General features: G+C 31.0%; 2 protein-coding genes across 5 annotated transcripts; both read right to left on the bottom strand.

Annotated features, from left to right (window-relative positions):
• Window positions 1–7,746: 7,746 nt before the first annotated feature.
• Window positions 7,747–11,462, bottom strand: LOC137808537 (glutamate receptor 3.6-like). Of its 3 annotated transcripts, none has more exons than XM_090299809.1 (7): window positions 11,308–11,462; window positions 10,869–11,143; window positions 9,417–10,765; window positions 9,049–9,326; window positions 8,927–8,958; window positions 8,357–8,763; window positions 7,747–8,278 (listed from the first exon to the last, which is right to left on the bottom strand). In XM_090299809.1, the coding sequence occupies exons 2-7, from the start codon at window positions 11,131–11,133 to the stop codon at window positions 7,838–7,840; spliced, it is 2,772 nt and encodes a 923-aa protein (XP_090155935.1). In that variant the 5' UTR covers window positions 11,134–11,143; window positions 11,308–11,462; the 3' UTR covers window positions 7,747–7,837. The 3 variants fall into 3 exon arrangements, with proteins under 3 accessions (XP_090155935.1, XP_090155934.1, XP_090155933.1); XM_090299808.1 differs by having other exon boundaries at window positions 11,227–11,336; XM_090299807.1 differs by having other exon boundaries at window positions 10,869–11,332.
• Window positions 11,463–13,592: 2,130 nt separating this feature from the next.
• On the bottom strand, window positions 13,593–18,326 carry LOC137808536 (uncharacterized). Of its 2 annotated transcripts, none has more exons than XM_068609699.2 (4): window positions 17,799–18,326; window positions 15,312–16,094; window positions 14,160–14,207; window positions 13,593–14,090 (listed from the first exon to the last, which is right to left on the bottom strand). In XM_068609699.2, exons 1-4 carry the CDS (start codon window positions 17,979–17,981, stop codon window positions 13,791–13,793), a joined length of 1,314 nt encoding a protein of 437 aa, XP_068465800.1. In that variant the 5' UTR covers window positions 17,982–18,326; the 3' UTR covers window positions 13,593–13,790. The 2 variants fall into 2 exon arrangements, with proteins under 2 accessions (XP_068465800.1, XP_090155932.1); XM_090299806.1 differs by having other exon boundaries at window positions 17,843–18,302.

Here is an 18,326-nt window from a genome sequence, read left to right as displayed (position 1 = left end):
AGTAGTTTTTATTGTAAATGCTTTCTGTTAGTTTTTATTTTCATTCTATATCACATCTTTTCTCATGGAATGAATAAGGTGTATCATTGTCGATCATTTATCCTTGTTGCTTCATGTTTTCTCTACCACCCTATTTACATAATGCAAGTATACCAATACTTATTTATAGTAATCAAAATATTGTTTGATATATTAAAAATAGGATAACAATGATTAGTTATAAATTTAAAAAAAATTCAAAAATAACTATAAAGATAAAGAAAAAGTTTAATTAGTATAAAAATCTTAAAAGAATCGATTTTATATTTTTTTGTATGTTCTTGTCATTTTGAGTTGATGCAAGTATTACAACTATTTTTTTAGTTAATTAAAAGTTGGTTACCCATAATTCTTTAAAGTTTAATAATGGTTCATAGTTTTATTCACACTTAATAGCTTTAATAGTATATGTGTTCGACTAAAATCATGTATAAATCCATTGCTTTAAGTAAGATTCATTTAACTGAGCATTAACATTTTCTTATTATTTTTATTTTCTTCTGTGTAATATTTTTCTTTTGCATTCGTATGGAAGGTTAAACTTTCTTAGATTGATTCTCTTGTGATTTTGCAATGAATTTTGAAGCTTTTTTATCAATAAAATTTTATTCATAAACATTTCACAAGTGGAGATGAGTGAGATATTGGATACGTCAGTGAACACTTGTTATGCTCATAAAATTATGTTAAATTTAAATTTAAAAACTAATTTTTTATTTAGTTTCTAAAATAATCTCTAATTTAATTATTATTGCAACTAATTATTTTGGTCTCTAAAAATTGGTTTCTATTTCATGATATTTTTACTATCAAATCACATTTACTAATTATAGATATTATTTCACCATCAATTTCTAAGATTCTTTCTTATGCAGCTTAGCAAGAACGCTAATCTTCTGGTAACTAATTCTTAGCAAGAGTTAACCTAGATGCCAAGAGAATTATGATCAATGATAATTGTCACTTGGTTTGTCACTAACCTCCATTAATTCTCACTAAACTACCATTGGTTTTTGTTGGATTTACAAAGTAAAATATTATGTAATGGTTTCATTAAATATTACAAAGCTTGTCTTATTGCAAGATGATGCACTCAAATAGAAGATCTTGACTTTCTCAACAACTTTATCTTATTCACCTTTTCACATGATGACTTTTATAAAGAAGTTTATATACAACTCCCTCTTACACTAACTATTTCTAGATGTGGTCAAGTTTCTCAACTACAATATTCTTTATAAGGACTAAAATATACTAGTTGTCAATGAAATGAGTTTTTTTTAATATCTTATTATCATAAACAATCTCTTTTGATCACTCCTTGTTTTTAGAAGTCCTAAATATCCATCATCGTCCTTGTTTACTTGATGATAATATACTTACTAATAATAATATTTTTGAAATTACACATAGTTTTCTTCTTAATCACAAATTTAAGATTAAGAATATTAGTTACTTGAAATGTTTTCTTAAGCTTTAAGTTGTTCATAATATAACTATTCATTTGTGACAAATGAAATATACTCTTGATATCCTCTTAAATATACTTACATGTTACCTTTGAGACAACCCTAATTGACATGTCTGATTTACCGTTGTTTAATTGATAGATTAACCTCTTCACTATTACAACTATCATGATGTGACAATCATTTTGCTTTGCAAATTCCTTTCTACCAAGTGTTTGAGGACTGTAGGAAACACATCAACATTGGTTTTCACATAATTTATACAAAAGCTAACGCAGGTTTGATCAAACTTTTACCTGTTTCATCCTCTTTCCAAATCGCATACATCTTTATCTATACTTTTAATGATTTATGTTTCAAGTTGCACTAAAAATAATAATTAAATTTAGAGATAAAAAATAATTAGTTATATTGATTAAATTAAATATTAATTCAGAGACTAAAAAATTATTCATATCTAAAATAATTTCTATTATTAATAAAAATTTATAAAATAGTTTTTAAATTGGTATCTAAGTTAGCTACCTCAATTTTAGCTACTAATATTTTAAATTTTAAATTAGTTTCTAAAAGACTAATAGAGACTAATTTAAAATATAAAGTAATAAGTAACTAAAATCTTGGTGGTTAATGGTTAGATATCAATTTAGAAACCATTTTATAAATTTTTATTAATAATAAAAATTACTTTAAATATCAATAATTTTTTTAGTTTATTTAGTCAAATACTAACTAATTATTATAGTCTCTAAAATTAATTTTTACTTAATTATTTTTTTTTAGTGTTGGGTAGTTTGAGAGAGACTATTAACGGTACATAGTTTGCTCTTGAAACTGTTTTTTGTTAGTAGGATATTTTTATTGTGGATAATTATCTTTTCTTGTGGAATGAATATGCACATACATTCTTCATATCACCTATTTCTTATTACTTCACCATACTCTGTTTATTTAATGAAGTTTGTTATATTTTGTAAGGCCATTCTTTTAAATGAGTAAGATGTGATGTAAACAATAATAATAAAATAAAATTAAAAAAAAAGTTTGTTAGCAACGAGAAGAAAATTAACATTTTTTAGTTAAAAACTAAGGTATCATAGTCTTCAAGAAATATATTAAAATGGAGTATTTCTTTAAATAGTTTTATACGTATTTATAAGAAACCAAATATTTATCAAGAGTGTTTAAAGAACTCAACTATCTATTATCTTTATCTGTATTGGATTTTGTTAGTTGAAAAGATATATATATATATATATATATATATATATATATATATATATGAATGAGATACGAAACATGACTTATTTAAATAAAAGAATATTAATAAAGCAAATAAGTGACTTGTCAGAAATCTGTGCTTCTGACGAAATATTATAGGTATTGATTAGCATTTTTGGAAATAATATAGAAGAGATTACACTAGCCTCGTTTTTGTGTGTGTAGAAAATATCCTCCTTCAAAAAACAGTAATTCTTTGTTGTGACAAAACTAACACTATAATTGAAGTCAAATAGAAAAAGTAATGTAAAAGATTCAATATCGTATGATAGGTGTGTTACAATCTCATTATGTTGTTTGGTAATAAGTTTAATTAGTGGGAACTGTGTTTCACACCCAAAAGTGGGAACTATGTGTTACACCAAAGAGAGAGTGCTACTCGTAATGGTGGTTGACATTGAAAAGAAAACATATATGATATTAAGATACATGCTGGTTTAACAATAATTTTAAAATATTCTAGTGGGTTTTTAAATAGTGTAAAGGATAAAAGACAAACAAATAAAAAAATTTATTGATCTGATTCGCGCTTAATAGTCTATGTTTTTATCGGATAAAATTATGATGGAATTTCGAGTTTTAAAGCGGACAATATCTCAGATGTGATGATTAACCATAGTGATGTTATTTCAACCAACATGACATCCGAACATTGTGTCATATGTGAGAATGTAAAAGTGGTTTCAAAGATAAACTCTCGTTCTCTTAGTTCTCGACTTGGACGTTTGTTCCGATACATCCAATAGTCTCACATCGTTAGAAGTCGATACCAAAGACACTTTAATTATACCTTCTGCACTTAATCCTTCGAGACGCCTTTTAAGGACAAAACCGTGATGGAGCTCTGAGTTCCAAAATGGACAATACCTCAAATGTGGTCATTGACCCTAGTGATGCTATCTCAACATATTTGATGTAATGTTCAAAAAGTTATAGCCAAAGATACAAGCGCAAAAAATGAAACATCACCTTGGTCTAGGGCAACGTGTCCCATCGTGACAACTTTTGGGTGAAACTTTAGCCGCCAAATTGACGTGGCCCCTCAAAACCATATAACACATCATTAGAGAGAAAAAATCATCATTAAAGTAGTTGGAGTTTTGTTCCTCTCATTATGACATGTAGCTATAATTATCATTTAATGGTAATAATTACCGCCTTAATTTGCATATCTCATACCAACGAGTATATAAGCTCAAATCGGCGAGCTTAGTAAATAGTTGCAAAGTCCAAGCTATGACTAGTCATGAAAATACAATATATTTATAAAAGCTCGACAAAGATACGAATAGAGTTAAAATTTAGAAATAAAGCCCCCCTAAAATTGAGTTTGTGAGCTTGCAAGCTTCTTGTGTAGTACCAAATACACAAATCATGGAGCAGTTAATATCCACCCACAATAATGAAAATTAACCACCTACAAAGGTTGCGTATCTCAGAGGTACCGAAAAGTAATTGACTATGTTGCTAGTAGAATCGATCACATATCCAATAATGGGTATCAATTGCTAAGATAATATATCGACCCAAAAGCCTAAATACCACCAATCCAGGAAGTATTCTTGCAGACTTCACTTTTTTCTAACTATCACTCATATACGTTAATACTCTTTATTAACGTGAGCATCAGAAAGTCTTATAAAGATGAACTACCAATCAACTTTCACCATTAAGTTCGACAACCTTTCACAAAAGAAGTCAATTAGCTCACACAACTCAAACATCTATATAGAAAGACTTCACCTCATATCAATAAAAACATTTATTAATAAAAATTAAAAAAAAATACACTAACACTAAGAACCCTTCTCTTAAAAAAGAAAAAGGAGATAAGACAATAAGAATTTTTATAAAGAATTATAATAATAGCAAAATCTCAAACAAATACTTAAAATGTATACTTTTCTGAGTGATTGGAATGTAAAATATATATTACATGCTTATTAAATAAGTTTTATTTTTGTCCAAAAGTCGTTGCATCTCATCTGTTAATAAGATGATGTGATTATTTATAATCATGATCGATGTAGTGTGATTAGATATTTTTAGTATTTAATTTAAAAATATCTCAAATGGTGTAGTTTTTTTGGTAATAGTGCATTGACTTAATTGACTTAATATTTTGATGTGAAGGTTTTAAAAGTTTATGTTTCTGGATAATTTCCACTTACAACAACTAACAACTAAGGGATAGTTGTCGTTATCCCATCAGAAAAGTGATATCATAAAAGTGACCATTGCATCTCTTATTATCCAACATATTTTTAATAAAAATAATAAAAAATACTTATTATTTTACACTGATATATTAAATATAATTTTATATTTTTAATATATAAAAATAAGTAAAAATTAAATGACATAAACTCAATTGAAAAATTAGAAAAATTTTGAACACTCATTACACACAAAAATTAATGAAAACTTAAGTAAAGTACCTAAATTTATAAAGGGTTTAAAACTTATATAAACTTACATATGTTATTAGCCAATCAATTTATTTGTAGTACAAGACATTCCAAAATCTTAGTTACAGCTTCAAAAAAAAAATCCAATTTTTTTTTTGTAAACTAATTTATATTTTGTACCCTAATCATGTCGTAGGTGGTTTGTACCTGTCCTAACATTTTTTACAAATATAGTGGTATGTCCCTGTTAATGTGGGGTGCCCTTTGGAAATTTGTTGGCAATTCCATTTCAATCTCATAGCATATTAATAAAATGGAAAAAATTATAAACAATTGTTTTTGCACTCAATTTTTGTATAATAGTTTTACACGAGAGAAATAAGAAATGAGAGAAAAATGTAATTAAGATTACGAAAGTGATATGGTGAATAGTGATTAAAAAAAGTAAATTACGAAGCAAATTGAAGGAAATTAAATCTTAACAGCTAAAAAAATCAATACAATTAGAAGATTTTGTTTCGTTGGATCACAGCAGGTATGAAAAATTAAAGACAGCAATTCGTGTGATTTACCTAACAAAATTATTCTTTTTGGTCCTTCCTTTTTAGTTGATGAATTCAAGTGGTAAACGATAAAAATTGAGGCAAGTGAATAAACATTGACCAATATTTTCTTGCATTTAATCATGCCATAGTTTTAAATACAATTCATTAATAAGCCTGAGTATCTTGTCGTGATCATCTATTAATTACAATCATGAATGCTTTCTAATTTGAGTGGTAGATAGATTAATTAGAGTAAATAATCATGAGAGTGGCTTCTAATTAGATGCAAAATGTTTGTGAATTCTCAAATGCCATGGAATTAATTGTCTTAGTGCTTTGGCAACTTGCCTACTAAATGCTTGAAGCACTAAACACTATTGAATAATATTATCTACCACATGGATAATCTTAGACTAATCTTAGGTAATTAATATAAATGAGAGCATGTTTTGCAAGAGTGTGTGATATCGTGGCCTAGTATTAATCTTAGATCATCCATTGTTGGAGTTGTTTTGTTGAAAAGTAAAATTTTCAGGAGATCAATTTTTCTTTTTCTCCATTGTATATAAATTTAAAATAATAAAAATAAAAACTTTCAAAAGTTATTTTTCAAGAAATAGTATAATAAAATATTAAAGTTACACTCAACAAAGCATCTCAAATTTGATATACAAATATAATTTGAAAATTTTTAACTGGGAAAAATGAATAAGATGAGAGTGTATGGCAGAAAAAAAAATGAAATATTAATATAGTTTAGGGTTTAGGAATAATTGTTTTGTGGAATAATTGATGTTATTATTAGATTGTTATATTGATATTTATTACGGAAGAGTTTTATATTGTATTCTTGGTTAAAGAAAAACACGTAATTGAACTCCTAAAAAAATATGAAAAGAAAAATATGAAAAATGATAGGTATTATATACAACTCTGATATGATGGATTATGGGTTTAGGGTTTATATATATATAAAAAAAATAAAAGATAAATTTATAATTAAATAATATAAAAAGTATATTAAAATAATAATAGAGTGTATAAAAATTTAGGATTATATATATATCATTCCTAAAAAAACTCAAAAAAAATTGATGTGATGATAGTTAAAAGAGAGGATATTTAATGAGTAAATATGTAAATGGGTCGAATAAAACGGTGATTCGTGACTTTGATTGGACAGTTTTGATGAAAAGTGGAGAAATTTGTTCGAAAGATAGAATCACGGTGGAAGAAGAAATTTATTTTCATTTCGTTGTGAAGGTGAGTATAACAACGTTTTTGTTTCATTGTTTCTATCCATGTTTTTGTTTTTTTAAACCCATGCATGTGTGTTCATAAAACCCATGTCTCTCTCTTTTTTTTTTTATGTGTATATGTTTATTGGTGTGTTGTGTACATTTAAGTGATGAGCTGCACTTATGTTAAAAGTCTTACTCATGAAATGACTTATATGTGAACAAACGAATTATTCTGTTATATCAAAATTTTAATCAAAAAATCTATTGGTCTAACATTTTTTTTTCATAAATCAATTTAAATATATATTTTCTATTTGATATTTGAATGTGACATCACTCAAAAAAAAATACATTTTACATCAGTTATAAAAGATATTTTACACAGGTTATATAAGATATTTTACACTAGTTTTATCACTAATGTAGGTGTGAGTGTTGTAAAATGTCAATTACATATAACATATGTAATTCCATATTACATCAGTTACTAAGGTTAACTGATGTAATATACCATACTAAAAAAAATATAATATATCAAATTCATAATAAAAAAAAATATTTTAAAAATGTACTACACTGGTATATTAAATCGGTTAAGTTATCCAACCAATATAATATGTAATAAATATAAAATTATACCGGTTATTGTTTAACCGACCTAAAATGTTTGTTAGCGTTTCTTTCACTAGTGATACTTAAATTATAAATAAAAGATTAACATAGTAGTGTAAAGAAGATTACTCACTCATTCCTTTAAGATTAGATGAGACAAATATTAATCCCACGCTTTCATTCCTTAGCTTATATTTTCAAAAATTAATAACATATCTATCTAGTTTTCCTTAGCCTTGGGTCTAATTTTGAATATGGACACTAACACTAGAGCCATCCAATTCTTCTTCATGCGCCACCCTTCCACTAGATCCCTTTTCGGTTCGTTTTCTCTCTAACACACTTTTGTCTTCCCCTTCTCTTTCATTCACAAAGGAAAGGAACGATCGAAGACGAGAGGATTGAGATGAGTGCTCCAAGTTAGTATTGGAGTGTCTGCTAAATCGGTAGGCCATCCTTGCAGCATAGCAAAGGAGAGCAATGAAGCATGCTATGCCACTGAGTAGGAACAGACCCCAAAAGCTTTTTAGCTCTAGACGGTCTATGCCTTGTTTTGCACCCTCTGAGCTGCATGCACTTCTTGTTAGCCATTTGTCATGAATTCTCTGAAGACCACCATTCTCTGAAAGTTTTAAGATGGCAGTGGACATGTCAATTGCTAGGGGAGAGTCTCTTGGGAAGGCCTGCAACAATTTAAGCATGCTCAATCTCTTAATGGTTTGGAGTTTGAAGAATGAAAATAAAAGTATAAAAGCACTCACAAAGCCCCATCCCATCTTGGTGAACTCTTGGCCAACAATACTGTATTCACATCTGGTAGCCAGGAAGAGTTCCATGTATGCACGTTCATCTATTATGGCAGTCACACCTCCATTAGCAGGGCCATCTTTCAAAGCCTTTTCATATTCTGATGGGGAGTTCAGAGGAACAAGCCTTGATCTGTGTATGTTTAGCTCCTCTGTCAGATAATTTTCAGCAAAGGAGCCACTCGGGAAACCAATCCGGTCATCGCTTGTTGCTAAGCTTTCAATTCCCTTAACTGAGGAAGAGAGCTGTTCCACAGTTAGGATGGAGGTGAGGCTTGCAATGTAGCTTGAGTTGAGTATCAAAACCACAAACAGCCATATGATCAGCACTAAGCGACCAAGGGTGCTCACAGTTTTCTCTCCTGAAAATAAATACTCATCTTAGAGAGATTAAGTTAAGAACAAAACTCAAATGTAGAAACAATCACTTTTGATTGGCTTAATATTCTATCATTTACTATCCTTGAAATTTTGTCAGAAATGCAAAACTAATTGCTGTTTGATCAACAAATTTCAACCACTTACGATGAGAAAAAAACAGGGTTGAAAAGCTAAACCTGCATAGAGAAACAATTCAGATGTCAGCAGCTGTTGAAGTTTGTATTCAGTATAAAAGAAAGAGCTTATTTTGGTGAATAATTAATTACCATAAAATGGTCACAAACTGCCTTCTAGCTGGGCCTCTGAATTCATCATTTAAGCGACGTTCCAAAATCCATACAACAGCTCCCACAACTAAGAAAAACATTCCTGTCACAAACCACATCATTGGAGTGAATGGTCTGAGGAAAGCCCAAGCACTGGATTTCATCTTCCTTATAGGTGCCACAACCACTAGCCCCGACTCAACATATGGCTGTGTAAAATCCACTATCTTTGTTCGGTTTGTGGTAATGGTAATGTCCCCCACAACAGCATCAAACTCCTACAAGCATATTAGAAGGAATTTCAGTACAAAAGTTAGAATAAGCTCATAGAAACTGGATAACCAATGAAAATGAATTGTAATATTCACCCCAATAGAGATCAAGTTGAGAAGTTTTGAATTTGATGGGTTGGTTTTACCATCTCCAAATGGAACAAACGTGTAAGGAACAGGATAAGGCACCAAGTGGAGAGCAGCAGTAAACACATCTATGCAATAACCACCAAACATCTCATTTCCCTCATTTCCCTCAGTTCTTGACACAAACTCATGGTAACTAATTCTAAGTGGCACCCCAATTCTCAAGTTTCTTCCAGTGTTGGAAAAAATCCACCCACGTGGGGTTTGAGTAGTTTGACCAGGCCAGATGACACTATATAGTCCTTCACTAGAAATGGAATGATTAGTAGCCTCCCCAGTGTGGAGGCCAGAAGTTTCAGACCAATAACCAATCCTCCTTATTCCACTGCCTATCACGTTAATCACTTCATATGATGAATGCACTAAGTTTCCATCTTCACCAAACATCATTTGGCCTGTTAGACCAGTTCTGTTCACCTCTAAAATCTGTTGAAGCAGCTTCCCACCATGAAGAAACACTCCCATAGTGTCAAGGTGAAGACTGTCCCCTCTTAATATGTTTAGACTTGAATCATTTGAAAATGACAAGGTTCCCCCACTTCTGAAAAACGCATCGAGTGCAGAAGCAAGCACCCAAACGGTATCATAGGCGTAAAAGCCAAAGGTGTTCAATGCGAAAGGACCCTCAACAGGATCCTTTTCCTTGCTCAGTTTGTTCCAACTAGAACTAAATTTTCTTTTGATTTCTGACTCAGGGGTGTACATGCGCAAGGTGATAACACCTTGAATGTCATTCATTGACTGAGTGGTGAACAATGATGGGTTTGAATCTAACAATGTAGAAAGCCAATCTGTGGCTATCCACACATAGCCACTTTCCATCATGCCAAGTGACCGAGCCACATTCAATACATCTAGACCAAAAGAAGGGTATATGTGAAGGACTATTACTGTTGATTCCATTAAAGCTATCTTAACTAATGCATTGTTTATTTCCTCCCGAGTAATGTTACCAGGCTTAAATGGTGCTTTGTGTGATATTTTACCACGTTTCTCTGCTAGCTTATCCCCTAAAGCAGACACCCCATTTCTTCCATGATCATCATCAATGTAAATGGCAATGACATCTCTCCATTGAAAGTGATCAACAATTTCTGCCACAGCAGTCATCTGATACAGATCACTCTGTGTTGTCCTAACAAAATATGGGAACTGCAGCGAAGTCAGCGTAGGGTCCGTTGCTGCAAATGAAAGGAGAGGCACTTGCATCTCATTTGCAATATGTGAAATCACATGAGCCATCACAGAGAACTGGGGACCAATTATGGCCACAGTGTCATTCTCCATCAATCTTAATGCTGCACAAATAAATCAACAATGTCTTTTAAGAACATGCATATTTTTGCTTAAAAAATGCAAAAGTGTCAAAATAAAAAACAAACGTGTTTGAGAAGGACGTACAGTCAACTATTCCTAGGAACCCAGCGGATAATTTTGTGTCCAACGTTAAAATCTTTAGCTTGGTTCCATTAAGAATAGTTGGATCTGAGTTTACATCATCCACTGCAGCTTCTATAGCAACTTTAGCCACTCTCCCAACTGTTGAATTGAAGGACAGAAGTGCTCCTACGTTAACAATTCTTGGTCTTCCATAAACACTGCTGATTCCCATTGAAGGAAAGCCATGGTAGAACATCACGAGGACAAGAAACCAAATCTTTCTCATGGTGTCTTCCCTGCAAGAACATAACAAAGGCATAAGTAGTAATTGTTGATTAATCAAACAGCTTGTGTACTCTTTTTAACTAACTACACTAACAATACTATTTTGTAAGATGTATATAGCAGATGATTCTCTAGGCTTGGAGTGAAATAGAAGAACACAAAAAGTGGCCCTCACACTTGCAAAGCTTCTATCTGTGTATGCCATGACAGTGATATAAGCAGCAATTTATATCATCTTCGACAGTAATGTTGTTCTATAACCACCTAAATTAAGTGGCCACTTTCACCACAATGTTGATAAAGTAATAGTAAATTAAATTACACTGTGATAATGCTATATTGAAGATATTTTTTTATATTCTTTATTTAGTTATCTAAGACTAATTTCCATAAAATAAAACTATTACACATCTTATAAAATTTTAGTAACAAAAGAAAAAAAAAAGAATGAAAAGGATATTTTGTGAAAGTCTTGTCCTTTGTAATGAATTTATTGAACAGGCAGTGTACTATGCATTTAAGACTACATGTAATGTTCAACCCAACTACCACATTTAAGATGTATAATGGTAAATTAAAAAGCTAACAATAAGAAGTACGAGTTAAATAAATTCATAATAGAGAACAAAATAAAATAGGACCAACTTATCTTATCTATTGGTTATTATCACTTTGTTATATAATCTATTCATATAATAAATAACTTCAAAATCTAATAAGAATTTAGAAAGAATGTAGTTTTAGATAAATAAATTTTTTAATAAAATAAAAAATAAACATTTATAGATTTTTTAATTTATTTAAAATTTATCTCCAAAATCTAAGAATGACAACCCTAGATCTTAGAGGATGTCCTTTATATCAGAGGTACCACTTTTAATTAAGTCCTGTTTACAAAATTTAAAACAATAATGTTGGAATCCAACCTTGTAATTAAAGTCTTTCAATGTGTTGCACAGTCTCAATAGTGGGTCAAGCCAATTACACTTTTTTACAACTAGATCAGTGCTTCTTTAATATATTAAGATTTTTTTTAAATATCTTATAGCAGATATTTTTTAATATATATATCAATTATGTCACACTATATTTAATAAAGATATCTTTAGTTAATGCTGCTCAACATTCCACCCTTGTCTTCTGAACCACGAATTGATTTAAAGAAGGTATATGAGATGTGAATTAATTATATTGTCTACAAATATTACACATTAATGAAAATACATGAATGAAAAATATGAAATTTGAGATAATTTATAAACTACGGTTGAATTTTATATATTAAGTAAATAAAGCTATGTATAACAAATATTTCCTTGTATATAGTTTAACTCTAAGAAAATTCTTACACAAAATTATATTTATAGATGTGTCAATTTAGGTTGAAATGAGTTAATCCTAATCTTTTTACTCTTATATTCATTGATGATCTAAGTTTTTGAATTGGATGAGATATAATATTTGGTACAATATATTTTATATAAGTCTCCAAAAAAAAACTCTATTATTTATTGAATCGTTCATCATTCTATTTGTAACATAATTATAAATTTATTTTAATTTAATTAGCTCACCCATTGTATGATTTATTCTACTATGATTATATTGAATATATAAGCAAATAATTATATAGGAATTAATAAAAATTCTTGGTAACATTAAGGTTATTGTACTACTGAATATATATATATATATATGTAACATTAAGGTTATTTAATTAGGTTGTCATGTTATGGCAGTGTTTTATAAAATGAAGAATTAATATGAATTTTACTCTTTCTTAATCTTATAAAAACTTTGATGATGATATTTTAAATTTTAATTTGAAATTGTTTTGGAGATTATACGTGGCATGACTCAGTTTTGTTTTCTGTTAATGGAAACAGTAACAACTATGTAAATATTGAGACCTAATAGAGATAAGATTGATGACAACTTCATACTTTTGATGACAATGTCAAATAATTATGATGTTTTAAATGAACAGGTTCCTTAATCTAGTTTAAGATTAGGTCAGAGCACTAAGTTTGTTTTAGTAAGTTAACTTAAAAGACCCACGTGTTTCACTAATCCATTTTCATCCACCACTCAAATATTATACAATTCTAACAAACATTACCACTTCCTCAACCTAATTCAAATAAAATTTATTTTCTTAATTTTTGTATCTCGATGACAAATTATTAGAGAATAATTTACTTTCATTAATAATTTAAAATATTTTATGCCAAAATTATTTGAATAAATTTTTTAAAAACCCTCTATTTGCTTATTTGAATCATAAAACTGGTTGAGTTGAATGAGTCTACAAGTTGGTACTACTAAAACAAATCAAAAAATTGGTAAAAACCAGTTCATAATAGTTTAAAAGAAAACATTTTTTGATTATTATTTATATATAATTTTAAATTTTCCTTAAGAAAAAAAAAGTAATTGGGGAGAAAGACTTGAGAGCTGAGATTGGATGAAATGATGATGTTGTAAATATACACACAAATTGTGTCAGATATCTCTGAATAAACAAAATTCTTTACTAATTTACATCTGTGTAGTTAATCCAATAAAAAAATAAATCTTATTAAATTTGCACAAACCAAAATGAAATTACATTGAATAGTGATTGATGAGGAAGAAGATCACTGTGAAACTCATTTTCCTTCACTTTCCAGGCTCCATTTTAAGATTGCTCATCCCAACACCCACATTCTCCACACCAGATTCATTTTCCATTTTCTTCAGCCATGGATGTTCCAGACACTTCTGTGCTGTTGGCCTTTTCTCAGGGGTGAAATCCAGAAGTGGTAAAACAAACTCTGAAAATTCATGAGCATCACTCTCTGAAAATTTATATCTTTCAACCAACAATTTGCTAAGTGGCCAAAACTTTAGTCTTCGAATTCTTTTCAGATCCCCATGTCTGTCAAAGAAATCCTTGGATTTTGCTCCAGCAATAGCAACCTGGAACATGCCACATTAGACTTTCCAAAATACCTATTTCAATAACATGCAGAGACAGACAATTTCTACCTTCCGTGGCATCTTTCCAAGGAGTTCCATCATCAGGGCAAGGTGATCCTGAAACCAACCCACATAGTTTAGCTATTCTACTTCTATAGTTGTGCAAGTCAAGCCAAAGAATAAGTATTTTCCACTTTTTTGCTGAATCAAAGAATAATTCCAATACCAGTAGTTATAGTTATGAAATGCTTACAAATAAAACGAAACAACAGCAGGGTTCATAATGGTGGCTATGATTCAATAGCAGTATAGCTCAACTGTTTCCATACATCAGTGATGGACAAGCATGAAACTCAATTTCTTCCATTACCAATAGAAACTCATTTCTTGGAAACAAATATACTCGTACATGAATAATCCATTGCACATGTTACTTCTTCTCTTACCCGTTGTGAAAGGATCATAAATACATATAAAAATTGTATGGTCATCTACTCATCAGTCGATCACACATCATAATTCATTTTGCTTTCGGTCATCAGGAACCAGCAGCAAAAGAAACAAAAAATAGTCATGGAATTTTATATATATATACACACACATACACATATATATGTATTATACATCAGTATCAAAACTATGTTCTAAAGTCAAATGAAAAATGCTTACTGTCACGAAGAACGTAGAAGTATGAGTTAAGTGTCAACTTGATGTCAAATAAACCAGTAATACAGGTAGCTTCAATGAATTCTGTGATTGAAGATCTTGTATTCATTTCTCATTATCTGTTTAAATCTACTCACATACACTACAATAAAGAAATCACTAAAGTGAATGCATCTATGAATATTAAAGATAAAAATCAATGCATCAATGTCGTTCTTTTTAGAAAAAATAGTTATCTAATACCATCTATTATTTCATTTCATTCAAAATCCTACCAAAGTTTCCTTTAGTCTGAACCCCTGTATAAGGGTTTTAAATTCTTCCATAAGCTTTTCCTTTCAACATATGGCCATACATATTTTTAATGAAACTCTCAAGATTCATAGCCCAAATTATTAAACAACAATATATGTACATACATATCTATTCATTGCATTAGTAGAAAGGAAATATAAGGTATAAAGTCTATGGCATAGCAATTATCATAAATACTACCATCCATTGATAAAAGACACGAAACATAAATTATAATAGGGTACATCAAAATCATCATACCTCATTCTCACTAAAACCTTGTCCAACTTTGGGCGTAAATAACATATCACCAGTGGCAAGCTCAAAAGCAATGCAAGCGAAAGACCACATGTCAACAGAGAAGGAATAGCCAGCCTCCAGTATTACTTCAGGAGCTCTGTACTGTCTTGTCTGAATTTCTTCTGCAAACTGCTTATCAGCCCAACAAGCATTTCCAAAATCCACCACCTTGCATCTCACGTCAATCCCATCAAGATTTCTCCCAGACTTTGGATCTTCATTTCCTCCTAGTAAAGCGTTTCTTCCAGAGATTTTAGCAACTGCCCTCCTAGCTCTTCTTTTCAATTTTTTCTCAATAAGACTAGTAACTCCACCATTTATGTTTCCCTCTGGCCTCTCTAATATTGGGCTGAGTTCAGATCTAACAGGGTCTTTGGCAGGATCAATGGTAGAAATCAGAAGAACATTTTCTGGTTTTAGGTCAGTGTGGATAATACCATGTTCTCTATGCAAATAATCCAAACCCAACAAAATGCAGTGGCAAATCTCCCTAACTTTATTCAATGGAAGGCCTTTGTACCGGTTATACTTGATTAGACGAAGCAAGCTATCCCCAAGAAACTCAAGCACCATGCAAAGGTGCTGGCCATTAGGACCTGCGTGCTTAAAGTGGTCAATCAACTGGACCACACATTTTGAATTAACATCAACGTCATTAGAAATGGATGCAAGAACATCAATTTCATGAAGGGCAGCCTGAACAAATTGGGCCGCACTTTTCTGGATCTTAAGAGCAACATATGCCTGAAAATCCAAATTAAAAATTAGAAAATAATTTAAAAAGAAAATACTTCTGCACCAAAATAATAAAAAACTCATCACTATCTGAGACAAAAATCAGGTGGAAGTTGGAACACAAGCAGACCTTTGAGGAAGATTTTTGAATTAAACAAGAATACATGAAAATTTAGATGAATAAAGGATAATGCTTGGATCTAGTTCATAGCAAGTGCCAAAGGGATTGTGCAAATGTGGAAACACCCCTCCTGGATATACAAAACAGTGTATAATGCTACATGCATTAAGCTTCTTTCTGTTTCTTCTTTCTATGGGTTTCCAATTCAATTTAAGCATTTAGCCAGACCCCACCATAAATAAGTGATTTAATGGTAGCAGAAGTTCTGGTTCCATAAACTTGTGAGTGTATCTATGATAGACTCACAAGTTAGTCTCAAACTTAAGTATTGAACTCCTCTAAAGTGTGGAGTGTACTTTACAGAATAAAGTATGAAGTTATAATCATTGATTGGGAAAATCAACAGTAAAGATTGAGATACAATATAAGCATGCCGCGAGTATAACAAAATATGAAACTGTTAAAAACTACTACACTAATTTGCCCGTCAACTGTTACTTTAGAGAGATCAAATCCGTCATAGCATTCAGCTTTGTTCAATTAGAAATGAAATTCAGAATAAAAGTGTTTCTACATGCAGCTCACCCCAAACAACAAAATTAATACACACTAATACAAGACGCTAGGTATTAGTGTTAAAAAGGAGCTTAACACATTTCCCAAATCAGTAAGAACCTAAAAAAACAAAGAGATGCAGAGACACAATTACTGCCTCTCTGCGAGCAGAGAAATCTATGTGTTCCAGGTGGTCACATTGTACGATGACGATCATCTGACCATGTTTGTCATCCCAAACATGCGAGGTCTGTTAGGTATTTCTGACACAAGTTGAAAAATACAAATACTAACAGAAGAAGGTGACACCGACAAGACTCTTCAACATATATAAATATATATATATATATATATATATATATACCCAATTTGATCCATTAAATGAAACGTTACCCTTAAGATATATATCCCAATTTGATCCATTCATTGAAATGTTACCCTTAAGACAGAAACCGACAACACAGATATACAAATTAGGCCGAATAACCAATGTTTCTACAGCACAAAGAAAAAAAATATCGGGATACAGAAAAACACCAGATAAAACATTTCACAAAAACCTCAAATTACATATTTAAACTCTCTCTTTTACTCACTCACAAATACACATTCCGAACCACAATGAATCAGCAAAATGAAAACCTTTTAACTCCTACGTAATTCAAAACAGACAAACATGATTAGTGCAACACGCAAAACAAGCACAGAATCCAACAACCGCCCTGCAGATTCAAAACTGATTGCTTTAACAACAACAGCAACAAAATCTTATCTCGGTATCTGAGGTTGACTACATGGATCACCTGATGCTACTCAGTTCGCTTAAAAACTAATTGCTCATAACGATTAACTGGGAGGAGGTTTCAACAACTTTCCACCTCAAAACACAAATCACAGGGCAAATCAATCTCAAAAGACAAAACTTGGTGTAATTCAAAAGAAACAACCCCTTTGGAAGGAAGGAACCAGAAAATGAACACAAGAAAAAGAAAGAAAAAGAATGAAAAATTAAAGAATGAGGATCAAACATAACATACAGATGTTGAAGTATCATAGGCAAGCCAAACTGTAGAAAACTGACCCCAACCCAGCTTCCTCTGCGCTATGAACCTGCCGCCGGCGAACTGATCGCCTACTCTGACGGCGTGGTACCCTCCTTTCCGGTAGGAGTCGAACCCCTCATCGTCCTCTTCAGACCCAGATGAAGAAGAACACGACATCCCCTCTGATCTATGAAAAAAATTCACCTTTTCCTTCAAAACAACACTCCCAAATGAACGAACCTTCTTCTTTCTCTGTTTTGACACACCCAAGGTTTGTTCCGCTGTTCTTTCTTTTTAGTTTTTGAATAAATCCCTTTTCTTTAACCCGAAATTTAAAGCTTTTGTTTCGGAGATGGGAGGGTGTGTGTGGCGTTCTCAAATCACGAATCTCTCTCTTCAACAATCCTCCACTTTTTTCTCTCTGTTTTTCTCTTTCGCTTCTTGCAATGTTCACTCACGATGTGTGCTCTGTGTGGGTCTTACATTTTCATACGGTTCGATTTTTTTTCTTTTTTTTTTCCC

The sequence above is a fragment of the Phaseolus vulgaris genome, chromosome 3 (genome assembly GCF_051622355.1).
Source record: "Phaseolus vulgaris cultivar YP4 chromosome 3, ASM5162235v1, whole genome shotgun sequence".
NCBI lineage: Eukaryota > Viridiplantae > Streptophyta > Magnoliopsida > Fabales > Fabaceae > Phaseolus > Phaseolus vulgaris.
This window is presented reverse-complemented; position numbering and strand designations above follow the sequence as displayed.